This window comes from Arvicola amphibius, chromosome 6 (genome assembly GCF_903992535.2).
Source record: "Arvicola amphibius chromosome 6, mArvAmp1.2, whole genome shotgun sequence".
In the NCBI taxonomy this organism is placed as follows: Eukaryota; Metazoa; Chordata; class Mammalia; order Rodentia; family Cricetidae; genus Arvicola; species Arvicola amphibius.
This window is the reverse complement of record NC_052052.2, coordinates 137,802,424-137,817,370: the sequence shown is the minus strand read 5'-3', so window position 1 is coordinate 137,817,370 and position 14,947 is coordinate 137,802,424. Positions and strand designations below refer to the sequence as shown.

General features: G+C 40.9%; 1 protein-coding gene across 1 annotated transcript in view; it reads left to right on the top strand.

Moving 5' to 3' along the window:
• Positions 1-14,947, top strand: part of LOC119817122 — a gene marked incomplete at its 5' end in the record, with an annotated part of 282,482 nt that overhangs the window by 256,529 nt on the left and 11,006 nt on the right. The window contains one exon of the mRNA XM_038334317.2: positions 8,164-8,370. Within this exon, the coding sequence (XP_038190245.2) occupies positions 8,164-8,370 (207 nt within the window). The remainder of the gene's footprint in view (positions 1-8,163; positions 8,371-14,947) is intronic.

Genomic DNA, 14,947 nt, shown 5'->3' with positions numbered 1-14,947 from the left:
TAAAAGATTAGATTCTATAGATTCAACTTTCCTTTTCCTTTACTTCTAGCTTTCAGGGGAAGAAAAACCGACTCTAAACTTGAACGTCTGGGTATTTTGTCTCATTTTGAAAAAACAATATATGATTTTGGCACTCTGACTTTGAAGTGTTTTCTTCTTTAAGTCTGGAGATAGAGAGTGCAGTGGAGGTGTGAAAAACAGGGCAGGCCACATCATTAGGACTGATTTGCCTTTAAACAATGCATTCGTCATCTGTATGATTTATCTATGGTCATAGTAGGCGGCTGGAGAAAATGCATGTTGTTTTCTTACCTCACCCCCCCCTATTTTTGATTTTTCTGTGTATCTTCAATCCCACGTCCATGGATCCCCACTCCACTCCTCTCCTCAGATTCCAGGACCCCTGCTGTCTCTCTCTAAAGCACTGTTCAGTCTTAGCTGGTGTAAACAAAAGACTGGCAGAAGGGCAGGGTGGGGGGTGTTCTAAACTGAGGCTGGCTTGGAGATTAATCTGTAGGATGTTTAAATATGGCCCACACCACCACCATTATGAACATTTGCATGCATATCCAGAGGCAAAAACCACGGGAAATGCTGCCAAGACCTGTGATTTTTACCCTTTCATAAAACAGCCCCCCCAACTTTTGTTCTTATATTTATTTCTGTTTCTCAGAGTTTTGAGTAATGCTATAACCAGAAGTGAAATTCTTAATGATTTCCTTGTACAGCCTTGTGTAAAATGGTTCCCACTAGCCGATACAACATGTAAAACTGGTGGTTACAAAAATTGGAGATGTCTAATAGCAAATCTCTAGATAGAGTGTATCTATCCACAGAAGCACATGGAGGTGTGTCAACTTTCTTCCAGTGATATAATTCATCCCTATCTCAATTGAGCAGAGAAAATTTTGTATAAAAATTTGGGTTGCTGGCCACTCCACAGTTTATTACTTTTCTCTATGTTGCTTCCAATTTTCTTCAGCGCTTTCCTACCCCCCGATGGCCACGTTAAAAAAAGGAAACCTTGACGTTTAACCATTTTAACTCCCCTCACTTACCTTGGTAATCTTCTGTCAACTTTGTGGTCTTTCATTCTGAAGAAATGCACAAAATAATTGAAAAATGTTGCAAAATCCTGAGAGACATAGACTACCCAAAAGTCAAAAACAGCAAGATACCAAGTAAAACCATCAAATGTGTATGTTCTTCCAAGATGCTGTGTGTGGTCCAGGTTGCATGTGTTTAGGGAAGGCCATTGGCTGACTTCTCAAATGAGTCAACTCTGATTTTGAATTCCAAAGTGTAAATTTTGGACGAGTCAAGAAAGGCCATCCGACATTACCTTGTAAAAAAAAACCTACTCGGCTACCACAACTTTTGTGTTCTGTGAACTGCTGTTGACATTTTAAATAAGACACAATCATTACAGTTTTGAGATTTTTGTCTATATTAGAAAATTAATTTTATGGATGACATATACAACCTTAATTGTAGGAACCATTTGGAGTCTTGGCCTCCAGCTGCTCTTCCCTGCTAGCGATCTTTACTTTCCTTCTGATTTGAGTTACTGAAAGCTGTGTCAAAGTTGTTTACCAGCTCTGCTTCACGAGCACGTGTTGCCTTGGCCTTGAGGATCAGAGGATAAGGTTTTCACCTGTTGGCCCATTTGACTGTTAGGTCTATAAGCCTCTATGGTGCTATTGAATAAAGGGCTTCTTACCAGTGACTAGAGGTCCATGTCTCTGTCTTTCTGTCTGTGTATGTTTGTGTGGTTCAACCTCCAGCCCCTTGCCCGCAGCTTGGGAACTGTATGATAGGGCATAGAATGCAGACAGGAGTTGTGCGCTGCACTTAATTATACATTTCTTTTAATTCTAAACAGAATGCTGTGATTAGTGCCCCCCTAAAAAGGATTCAAGTACCGGCAACTTAGTCAACATTACCTAATACTCAGTGAATGGGTCAAAAAAGGCTCTGCTCTCTAGAATAGGTGTTGTTGCTGCAAGGATGGGCTAGCTGTTGTATGAGGGCATTTGTTAGAAAACCCTGCCCTTCCCTTGGTTCCTTCTGTTATTCGTATGCCTTCTGCTATTGGTGCCTGTACCACAAAACCCCTCCCTCTTTCCATCTTCCCAGTTGCTAAAACTGTGAGCCAAACGAATTTCTATTCACTAATACGTTATCCAGACTCTGGTATTCCGTTACAGCTGCAGTAAACTGAGGAGCACATTGCCTTTTAAGATACAACAAAGCAAGCATTTCTGTAAAAGGTAAACCTTTTACTGGGACCCATTTTTTTAACCAAATAATCTGGCCCTAAACAAATGGTGAATAAAATCACCATCATCAGGCACAACTCATTTGGAGCTCTAGCATCAAATCCACAGGAGACCCACTGTATCATCCAGCGTGACCTAATTTCCTGACCCGGCTCCCTCTAGTTGGTTTTCCACCCTTAGAAATGGAGTGTAAACACGAGCAAGAAAAGAGAAGAAATCAATTCAAAAGCTATTAGAAAAATACATCTCTGCGTCCATCTATGTACCACTGCATAATTATAATAACATAAACAATTCCACTATAAGGACATTCACATCAGACCTAATTTCATGCCGAACTATTATAATGCAATTAACAGCCTCCTGGTCCTGTGGTAATTAAGGTCCGTTGTGAAATATGCAGTATTTGAACCTGTTCCGGCCTGTTTCGTCTACTATTGAATCACAGCCCTTAACTTGCCTTCCTGCTGAAGGATGAATTGCATTTAAGAATTATTATATGCAGACCTGGCATTTCGGGAATTCCCTTTATGTTTTTATGCTTCCAGACGGAGAGATCAGCTTTACTCCTCAGAGGTATCCTATATGCGTAGTCTCTCGATCCACTTGTCTCAATAGATCTGTTAACTCTCTCTAGGCTTCCCTAGCAATGCTAGGCATGTTTGATCGGCTTGATGAAGGGATTTTAGATGACAGGAAAGAGATTTATGCAGCCAACCTCAGATTATGTGGTAAAGTAGAGTGAATAGCTATATTCTGACCATGCTTTTACAGATGGAGAGGGGACTGCAGTTTGTCATGGAAGTTACTTATCTTGCCAAGTAGCTAAGTCCTTACTCATTACAAAATGAGGAGCAAAAGCGGGTGTAGAAAGTGCAGTTTAGAGAAGATCATGTCCTGCTTCCTTCTTTACATCTCTTTTTCTCTCTCACTTACCCTAGGTATAACTGTATAGGTGGTGTGGCATTTGCTTTGGCAGATCTTCCTGCCCTCCACTTGGATTGCCTCTGTGGCCTGAAATAAAATTTAATGGGAAATATTACATACAGGCTTTTGGTTTGGAGAGCAAATATCACACGGGTCACTTTGCCACATAGTTTGTTTCTGAGCAGCTAGACTTAAGGGCTCAGATTTAAAAGGCAAGAGAGCAGAGTTACAGGGGAATTGTGTTCACGTATACCGATTGCTCAGAAAGAACTTTGTGATCTAGGGAAGAAGGGTGATTTCTTCATCTCTCTCCTCCTCTCTATCCGCCTCTGATCAGCTGCTCTTCCGGTTCTGTCTATTATAAAACATTTTTTCCCTCCCTTGCCCTACTTTCCTAACCCTGGGGAGATTTTACAGTCTTAAAGGCAAGCATCCCTCATTGCTGGAGGCTGTTCTTTGGTTGTAAGTTAGAAGATGCAGCAATTACCTGCAGGGTAGGTTGTTTTCACAGCCCCTGTGAAAAAGCTTAATACCTCAGCAGGTAACTGAAAATACTCTCTTCAGAGGGGAATGTCTGTCTGGGTTCCTTTGACTATTTCTGGAAGCTGTATTGGATTTTTCTCCTTTGTCTCTGTATCCCTTTCAGAAGGTAAAATGACTCCATCTCGAGATCTGTTCCTTTCTGTAACTCTAGTATCCCAAGGATCCCAAGACATGCCAACTGGAAACTCAGGAAAAAGCATGCCTGCTTTGGAAAATCTCTGTGGCCCAAACACAGAGAAAAATGTGGCCCAGTGTCTTTGCTAGTTAATCTCCAGAGAATCTTGAGTACTCCAATGGGATGTTAGTGGAAAGGATGGACATTAGACATTGAATATTACATTTAATTTTGAATGTATCCACCAAGACCCAGCATGGAAAACTCAGAATGTTCCATATGAGCGTTGACCTGAGAGGAAAAATTCAGCCTCTAGAATCATGTGTAAACAAGTTCCCATCCTGTGACTGCATATTAAAGAAAAACACAGTAGTATGTTCATGGCCATGTTCAAATGCTGAATCACAGTACAACCATGAGCTCATGACTTTAGACATTCAGACATTCCTGAACTTAAATATCAATCTGAATGCTTATGGTTGGAGTCTCTGGGAGCTTGTATGTTATATCCCATTGGAACTGTTTGAGAAAGTTAAAATGCAAGCATAGGAAGTGAGGCGAAAGGGAATAAAAGTTCCTGCCTTATTACAGGGAGCTAGATGGAAGGTGGGCACTATTTTGTTATTGATAAAAGGGAGAATTGTCATGGACATCAGAGGCACAGGTTACAGGGGTGGTCTTGCTAAACTAGATATGGACAAGTGGAGGAAGCAGGGCTCTAGGGGACAGGCTTGCTCCAAGACATAGGAGAGAAGAAGCAAGGGACACTCTTCTGCTTCACCAGCTCTCATAGTCATGCCATGTGAGTAGAAAACGAGATACACTTTTTCCTCTTCTCACAATGCCAGAACTATTGAACAATGATAAATTCTCATGCTTAAGCAGTGGCATTGGCAGCAGTTTGTCATATAACCCCATACACCTGAGAAGCTGGCCGAGGCGAATGCAGGGTCCTTTGTCTCAGTCGTTGTTTCTAATCTTAGCTCCCATATCACGCAGCACACAGTAAACATCTGTTTATGTCTATATGCATTTATAGGGTTTGCAGAAAGAATACAAGTTGCAGAGGCTGCGGTAGAGTTCAGAAAGATGCAGAAACGGCCTGAGTCTGTATTGATGAGCTAAGGAATCAGGGCAGTGCTGGGATGGAAGCTTCTGGAGTCAGGGTTTGGGAGCAGAGCTGTAGAGCCCAGGTATGATGTAAAATGCTGAGCTGTCTGAGAACAGGGATTGTGAGTTCAAGTCCGGATCTCTGGATTTCCGGATCTCGATGGGTAAACTGTTGGGCAGGAAGGAGGTTGAGCAGGTTGTGTCAACAGTGGGGAGGAGAGCTGAGCTGCAGCTGAGAAATCCTCTGCTTGTCGTTGGTATGCACACACACACACACACACACACACACACACCAGGTATCAAAAGAAAGGCCATTACACACACACACACACACACACACACACACACACACACACACACCAGGTATCAAAAGAAAGGCCATTACACACACACACACACACACACACACAGACACACACACACACCAGGTATCAAAAGAGAGGCCATTCCATCATGGTGTTAAGTGACCATCACTTTATGTGGTCCAGGTGAGGGAGTGACATCCATTCATCAGTTGGCCTGTTGTGTTTGGTAAATTCTTGGGAGTGGATTCCCTTATCTGATTTTTGAGTACATCCATGTGCCCTTATGGTCTCAATCCACCCTCTAAAATTCATAGCATGGCTCCTTCTCTCCACCCGGAAACAATCACTTATCCGTCTGTGTTATGTGGTTGGTGCCAGGCACACAGGTTCCCCCCCCCCCCCCGCCCAGGATACCAGTCATCCTTCTCCCTCAAAGCAAAGCCAAAAGCTTCTTATCGAATGTAGTCTCCTAGGGCAAAGCCCAGCCTCCAGAGCCTGTTTTATACAATACGGAGCAAGTAGAGTAGGGCACAGTCTGATCTCAACACTCAGTCAGATTCACCAGAGGAACGGTAAGCAATGCTTGAAGACTGAGACCAGAAGCACAAAGAGGGTCTGGGCTGCATGAATGACGACGATGCCGCAGGAACAGCATCACATGTGTGCCTTTGAGCAAACCGCTTAACATTCCTCAGTTGCTATGTCTATACCACTGTCCATGAAGGGCCTGTTGTACTTGACTTCACTTCTGCTACTTGTACCCTGGCTGTGGCTTATATCCAAGCTGTCTTAACCTAGAATCTGGAGTCTCCACCACACCAAATGCCCTTCTGACCTCATATCTTCTTATAGTGGTGTCACGGGGACCCTTTGCCTCTCAGTGTCTTTATCAGGGCCAGGCCTGTGCTGAAATCACCTGCGCAGTGTCCATGTCTGTGACAGTCCCACCAAGACTATTTAGTCGTCACCTGTAATAGAAGCATAGGGACCACACATGTTGAGGAGTGCTATGTATTTTTTTTTTCAAGATATCTAGATGCTGTGTAATGGTCCAGTCAAGTGACTTAGCTGATCAGTCATCTCACATGCTTATTATTTCTTCATAGTTTGGGATATTCATTATGTAAATTCAAACTACTTGTAACCTATTGTGTATTAGTGTCTCACTGACACTTATTCCTGCTATCTAAGTGTTTGCCTGTTGACCAGTTAGTCCCTGTTAGCTCATCTGGCAACCAGGAGTCTCCTCTCTATAGTTAATATGTCAGCTTTTGGTAGTTGCCTTGGATGTGTGAGACAATGTAGAATTTCCCTTCTCTGTGCTGGCTTGTTGAATATCTGCCACAATCCATGTTGATGAAAAATGTTAGGGTATTTTTTTATCATCTTATAGCTGGGTAGCATTTCATGATGTCTCTAAACCACATTTTCTTCACCCGATCAATATACAGTTACACTGCTTAAAACACAATCAAAAACAACAAACAAACAAAAATTCTCTGAGTTTGGACTTTTTCTGGAAAAAAAAGTCTCCTCTCTGTACTTGTCATAATCAAACTTATTTAAAGTTAGCATCAGCCTATGTTCCTGTAAATTCCTGCAGGCAGTGAGTTTCTTAAGTATGCTTGCATTGATACAAAACCTCTGTTTTTAATCATATTAGACCCCTGCCTTTTTGGTCCTTCAAATATTTTAAAGAAATTTTGACTTTTCTTTTCTTCTGCTCATCCAGATTTTAATTGTACCCCCCTTTTTTCCAAGGAAAAAAGTTTTCACTGGCTAAGATTTTAGGAGTGTATTGCCAGTCTCAGACTTGTATTAACCAGTCATTGGGCAGGATTTTCTTTTGTATTATGAAATCTTTCCAAATCCTTGAATATTTGCAGTATTTGTAAGGTAATGTTGAAGAGGCATTAACATTTGGTTTATGTTTGAAGTGGGCCTCTGAATCACTAAATAAATATTCTCTGTCTCAGCAAAAAAAAAAAAAAAAAGGTAATAGAGAATCCATTAAAAACTTTGTCAAGTTCTAAAACTATAGGCAGCTTGGAATAAGAAATGAAGAATAGCATAGAGCACCAGTATAGCTCAGGAACTGAAGAAAAAGACCAAAGGGGGAACAAAAAGGAACCCCGAAGTTTTATTAGCAGCACACAAGTTTTAAGGAGGTGTAGTCAAATCTTCATTTGCAATATATTAAACAATCAATGCAGGTGTGTCTTTTCAACTGCATTGTAAGTCAATTAATTTAATTTAATTTAATGCTGATGTAATACACAGGGTGTGTCGCATTAGACAATGAATTTGTCACCTGAGAAGTTTTGCTAAAAATAAGGCTTCTTATTCCATTAAGAACCAAGTTCAGGATTGCCAGGAACAAACTTGACGGTCAGTGCAGACAATGTACAAAATCCAGGAACCGTCTACAGGATTGGTTCGGGGACAGGCGAAGCCTGGCACACACACCTCACAGCACAGGTGACTGGAAAGAAAAAAACCTTTCTCTTGGATGAGAGAGGAAGCACAGCCTTTTGCAAAGCCATCTATAAACATGTTTGTTTTTTAATCTGCACTGCCATTGTCACAGGCTGCTTGATCTTCCTGCTTTGGGTTAATATGGAAGTCAATTAGAGCTTCGTCTGTGTGGAATTAACTTTGGGGAGCACACACCGGGGATTTGTCTGTCTTCACTATTTAGATATACGCCATAAAAGTACGCGTGGAGCATGGTGCGGAGTGCAAGCACCGCAGACAGCAGACTTTCAGAAGTATTGTAAAATCATTTCAAACTGGCTAAGCTCTCGCCAAATGTTAACTACTTTTTTCTTCCTTTTTTTTTTTTTTCTGGGCATGGGGGACCTGGGGGCTCTCTGGGTCTCACTAGGTGGCAGTGCACGATTACATGTGCAAAGGCCATGGCACCAGCTCCAGTCTCTCCAGCTGTGACCCCCACCCTCAGGATGAAATTTCTGCATCTGCAGTTGGTTCAGGAGGGGTTACTTCCCACATTTCCGTATACACTGTTTATCCCAGTGGGTTTCAAGAGTTGTATCGCCATTTTCTCAGGCTCCCAGATGGCGCCATCATTGAGGTATGTAGGAAATGGAAAAGTTTGGGGGTAAATGTTTTGTGTGTTGTAGCTCGTTGTTGTTATATGCATGCATGCTTAAATGTGTGTGATTTACACTTGATGCCAAACACGTCGGCATCACTGGGAACGTAGGTGGTCGCTAGTATCTGTAATACTGCATGTAACTGTTTTGAAACTGTATTTTAGTTTTTGCCTACATAGGATATAAAGGAAACGAAAGTTTCTGTTTGTATTGGGGGAGATAGACCAGGAAAAAGCAAACAGAATAATTCAGAATTTTACCTTCAACTGTTTTAGTTAGGTAGTACTTACAAACATTAATAGGTACAGTCAAAGAGATGCTAATGTTTCATTTCTCTCTAACGAAAGATTATAAAAATCCAGAGACGCTCCCCATCATTTAATCGTCTGGGAAAGATCTCAAAGTAACGTTTTCTCCTGAAAATGTGTTTTTCAGAAGGCTGATTTTAAATTTATAAACTTAGAGTCATGGGATCCAAACTTAACATTGGGTTGAATTCTGGGGCTACATTGCTTTCACCTAGGTGGTGCTTCATTGGGGAACCTGAGGGGGTGTTAGGACGAAAATGAAGGCTAAGAAGGAAAACGCCTGCAGCGACACAGCCTGCGTGTCACGGAACTGTGCCACAGAAGTGGCTGGCTAAAACTGACAAATCTGTCTGTCCCGCCACCTTTGAATCTGCCTGACACTGTTTTTGTTGTGAAACTGATGGAAAAAATAATCAATCAAAAAAAAAAAAAAAGAGAGAGAGAGAGAGAGAAACCTTTCACTCCGTCTTGGAAGAAATTTCGAGTTGTTCAGAGCCCAGTCTTGCAGATAGGAGCCAGTATAATTCGAATCCCACAGGCACCTTCCTGAGAGGAGCACAGCAAAGCTCTCCAAGGCGCCAGCCCTCTTCCCTTCCCTTCCCCACCACGACTTAAGAGAAGGGAGTGGGTGTGTGTCAGTGAGACAGCAGGTGAACCCGAGAGCTGGTGCTCTCTGTCCCCGAGCTGGCATCTACTGTCCCAATGTGATTTTAAAGAGGCTGGTCCCCATTGTTTTTGTATGATCCTTTGTGACTTCTGAGGCATTTACCATAGAAGCCTTTGTTTTCTAATAGAATAAACTGATGTGGCTTTACGTTTTAAATTTGTCAATGTATCTGTAATTATGCACTTGCTACCTGCTCCGAAATAGCATGACCTGTGAAGATGCTAAGATAGTCTCTCTGCTCTAACATTTTACATTTCTCCTGGCGCCTGGGTGGAAAGTCAGGAGGGAGATGTCCTGGCCTCCTGAGTACAGCCACCACCAGAGTTCTGTTTCCTCTCTTGTGCTTTTGCTCCATAACCTTGGCTGAGTCATTTCTCACTACTCTCTGCCTATTTCCTGATCTGGAAAACTGGGTTATGCATACTTATGCTACCTGACTCATGGGGATTTGGGGTAGATTAATGAGATACCATCTGCAAAGCACTTTTAGTTCTTTTTCAAGAGGTACAATAAGGATTGAAAAGCATTATGGATCTTGTACAAGGAAATGCATTCAACCTATAAACATTCTTACGAACATTGATAATTTTCCACTAAAAATAGCCTGAACAAACTTCAGGAAGGACTGAGTGGTCTGGAGGGAGATGCTAGACCTGCCTGCCTCTTCCTCTTTATTCCATCATCTGCCTATTACAGCAGGGAGTGATGGACAGGCAACTGGGCAATTGTTCTTTTGCGCAAATTAAATTCCAGCAATACTACCCCCCCCCACACACACACATTGTTTATTTGGGTCATAGAATATGCAGTGGGTCTTGGCCTCTCTTAGGTGTATATGTGATCTACCCATGCAGACTTACTTCCTCTGAGTCCCAAGACTTTTATTCCACAAAGAAAGGTCCTCGTTGTATTGCTTTTTCTAATGCTTACAATGAGTGTTGGCTTTTCTTCTTTATTGTCTCCATACCTCCTCCTGGGATAAGTTAGGTAATAGAATCCTGGAGCAAACTGAGGAGTAAGCGCGTTTGTTTGCAACACCTGCCCCGCATTCACCACCTTTTCAACCCCTTTACCTCTCTCTGGCCTCATGGGGCACTGCCAAGTCTATTTAGAACCCTTCCTTCCCTCCCTCCTTCCTTTCCTTCTCTTCCTCCTCCTCCTTCATTCTATCTCCATCTTCTCTCTTTCTTTCCTTCCCTGAATCCCCTCTCTCTCCATTCCTGCCTGTCTTACACGCCCTAACTTCCTCTATGCCTTCCAAGCTGGGGATCAAATCCTGCTAGAAATATGCTAGCCTATAGCTCCAACCCTGCTTGGTTTGCTATTGATCTTGGAAGCTATAAAGCCTGAAACTGGAAGAGATTTGAACTTGCTCTTCTGAATTCTTAATGAGAAACTTAATTCATGTCTTTTCATGATAGAAATAAATTTTAAACATCAACAAACAGGTAGACAAGTAGATTACACTTTAGGCTTAGAGAAAGGTCTTTTGAACTTACTATGTGTCTTGTGTTTTCCCTCCACCCATGGATATCAGGTCCGCTGGAACTTGAATTATAGCAGTTGTGTGCTGCCATGTGGGTGGTGAGAATTGAACCTTGTTCCCTCTGGGAGATCAGTCAGTCAGTGCTTGTAACAACTGAGCCATCTCTCCAGTCTGTGTTTTGAGTTTTTAAAGTGGTGGTTCCTAAACTTCCAGAGACATGTCTTGACTTGGAGTCTCTGTTTTAGATACTGTAGGAATTCTGTCAAGTCTGAATTCCTGGATTCTAAGCTATGCTACTGATGGGCGTTTTGTATACCATAGGGTCCTTATCATTACAGCCCTTAGGGTATTCTGAGCCTACGCAGATTATAGACCTACTTGCAAAAGAGGGTAGACTCAGGCCAAACTCTGGTCAGATATTTCTGAAACATTCCTCAGAGCCTGAGACTAATTCATTTACAAAATAGATTATGACGTTTAATTCAAAATGAAAATAGATGAATTTGGATCCCACCCTGCAACTTGAACTTTACCCTTAATGGTTTTATGGTGGATTTGAGTATTAGTGGAACTTTTAAATCTCGCTAAGACTGGTAAAATATACAGGCCAGATATTAATCTTTTCCCATTTTAAAAAATATTCCAATTAAACCTTGGCCTTTTGGCCTAGAAATGATTATCTTCAAGTCTCTTTTTACGTGGTAAAGTGTGCTTTTTGAAAAGAACCATTTTTGAACAAACGAGGTCAGAATTCGTGAGTATGGACTTTCTCCTGTGTGTAGCGTTTTTCACACAGGCTTGTGGGATGATACAGTTCTTTGGCTGGCCTGTGTATTTTGTTTTGTATGTCCTCCAGTTGGGAGCACTGGCCAGGTCCTCCATGCTACGCTCGTCTCTCTACGCGATTTTTACCAACCTATCTAGATTCGTGAATTTTGCTGGGTTTCTATTGAGAAACTGTTTTATCTCTTTGTTCTGTCGGTAGTGTGATCTTCAGATAGTGTTCGCACAAAGTTACTGTAAAGTTTTTTAGTACCGCAAAACCTAGAAACCCAGGCAAGCCTGGTGGAGATTCATCAAGTTACAAATAAGCTTCCTGTTCCCAGGGTAGCAGTCGCAATTAAGAAAGTCCTTGGAGCATTTGTTGGGGTGGAATGGGAAAATGGATTTTTGTCATTAGAGGCGGTGTCGCCTGGTGGTCTGAGTCGAGAACTGGGGAGCCAGGAACTCGGCGATCTAAGGAGGCCCAGCTCAGCCCTCCTGGAGGCTTCCGGCAAGCAGCATAGGTCTCAGGAGGCCAACCTCACCTACTTTGAATCTCCCATCTCAAGAGCTCCTTACCCAGGGCCAGGGGATACGCAGCAGGAAGCCCGATTCCTTGCCTGCAAAATGAGAATATTAATACTTGCCTAAATAACAGATTAACCAATTAGTATTAGCGTTCTGCTGATAGAAAACAGCAGGAGAAGGAAGGAGGAGAGGAAAAACCCAAAATCAATTTTATTTTAAGATGGGTTTTTACTCAGTTTTGGGTGTTTTGACAGGCAGGAAACCCAAGGCCCACAGTGTAAAGAGCCATGAACAGAGAGGGCCTAAGCAAAGGGCAGAGGGGTAGCCTGCACTGAAGGTGCGTCGGAAACTTGCGGTATGGTGGATCAGTTTCTGTGAACCCAGTGGACTGCAGAGTCAAAAACCTCATCCAAATCATCGGGAGATTTTCAGTCTAAAATGTACGATTTAAATTTCTTCCAGATACAATAATCCAGATCAATTGGCATTTCTCATGTCTATATTCTTTATCAGTTTGCTCTATGTATGTGTTTGTGTGTGTGTGTGTGTGTGTGTGTGTGTGTGTGTGAGAGAGAGAGAGAGAGAGAGAGAGAGAGAGAGAGAGAGAGAGAGAGAGAGAGAGAGAGAGAGAGAGAGAGAGAGAATGATAATAATGAGATGTTGGTATTTTGCATTTTCAGGAAAATTACCTCATTAGCTTCTCCTTTTGTTGAAAGACATTGCAAGGGGAGGAGAAAAAAAAGCTGATCTTGTGTTTCCTATTCTACATAGTTTTAGGTGGCCCTGAAGATTACCATATTACAATAAACTCGCGCAAAAGTAGAAAAAAAGAAGCATTTTTCCATTGTTCAAATTTAAAGCCTTTGACCTTTTGTGTGCAATACCTGTTTAGGAAGACATGGCCTGTCCCTTGAGTGCATGCTTACATATGTGACACTACCCACAATACACGCTCAAAGAAAAACTTGGCAGCACACGGTAGTGGTTTTGTGTGAACTGTTGCTACGAATGTCATCTGTACTAACGTCTTGTATTTCTGGCTTTCAGACTCAAACTTAGAGACCGCAATTTCTATTGATTTTTAAAAATAAGATCCGGAAAGTATTTTGCATCTTCCTTTCATTAAGACAGATATCTACTTTAAAGAAGCTGTGAAGGGTTTTCATTCTAGTCTATCTAAAACTTAAACACCATTATAAGTTTTATGTTAAGGGATAGCCTATAAAAACAAAGTAGAATGCAATTATCAGGTAAATATTAGAATATACTTCTCACGAGATATCCTGACGGACCTGAGCAAAAAGACTCAGGCAGATGTACTTACTAATTAGTTAGCTAGCTATGAATTTACCTCTCCTCAAATAGTGCCTGGGGAACAAATGATACCTGTATATACCTATCAAAATGGTGTTTTTATTTTTCCCCAATAATTAGGCCAGCACAACTTGCTGCGAAATGGTTAGTCTTTCTCAAGACTAGGCAAGACAGCTTTCACTTGTGTTCTGTTAAGCTTTTCATGTGTATTGTTTAATGTGTGTTGGTGACACCAAAAGTACTATGCAGGTTTATTTTTGTGCAAGTTTTAAAGGAACCGATTACCCTCTAGACACCTTTTTAAGGGAATACAATCATTTATTTTAAAAAGCTACTTCACTAATGTAATGTAAAAATACTCCTACGGCCAGGCTGTCTTTACAACAACTACGCTCTCCTGAAAAAAGTCTGAGAATTATTTTGATCCCATTTCTGCATATGGACTTGTGATGGTAGGAATGGTCTTTAAAATCCTACAGATTGTTCATGGATAGCATTATGAAGATGCTAGAATATAGCTCAATCCTGTATTCAGTGTCTCTGCTTTGCTGGTTTTCATATTGTGGGGCAAACAGTCATCAGTAATTCCTGTAAGATGTAAGCTCTATATTTTTAATTTATGAATATGAAAAAATAGGTAGAACGTTCTAAAACTACGGTGCACACATTATAAGCACAATGGGATTCTTTTGCATTTCCAAGTCATCAAAACTTACAAAAGCTATGGAAGATAATAATTCTACCATTATATTCATGTCTACCAAATGATGGATGCTTATTTTATTGGATAAGAAAACTGATCTGGATTCTTGATCATAAGAATTTTTTTAAAAGGTGAATTAAAACTGTTTTTGAAACAGGCCAAACATTAACATTACTATGTGAATTAAAATATGTGATTAGATGTTTAATATGAACATGTCCAAATGGGAAGTTAAATCCATTGTACATAATTTGAAAATATTAAATGTTTTAAGTTGATTAAGGCACATTCTTCTTAAATTCTATGTATTTTTCCTACCTTGAACTAGGTCTCAGAAAAGATATTCAGGCTAACAAAAAGAAAAAAATTGTGGGCGCTTCTCTTAATTTATTAATTGGAATTTATTATAGCACTAGAGAAATCTTTGGGATTTAATATTATAAGTAAATTTGAAACACATAAGTAACAAAGTCACTGTTTAAAATGAGTGTTTTCAGAATGTGTGGTTTTATCTTACTTCACTTGACAAAGTTGTCTGATACTAATTTCATAAAGCATCAAAAGATTCACTCTTGAAGAAAGGCAAAAAGACCGTCATCACAAATATAATTATATCTTCTTATATTTGCATGCAGAGATGATATTCAAGACTAAGATGCATTTTACAATTGTGTCGATATTAGACTAAGAGCCAGCTACACACATGTCATTTCTCCTTAAGGATTAATAAATATTAGTTTCTTGATCTTCACCAACAGATTCTTCCATAATTGTCTGAAATAACTAT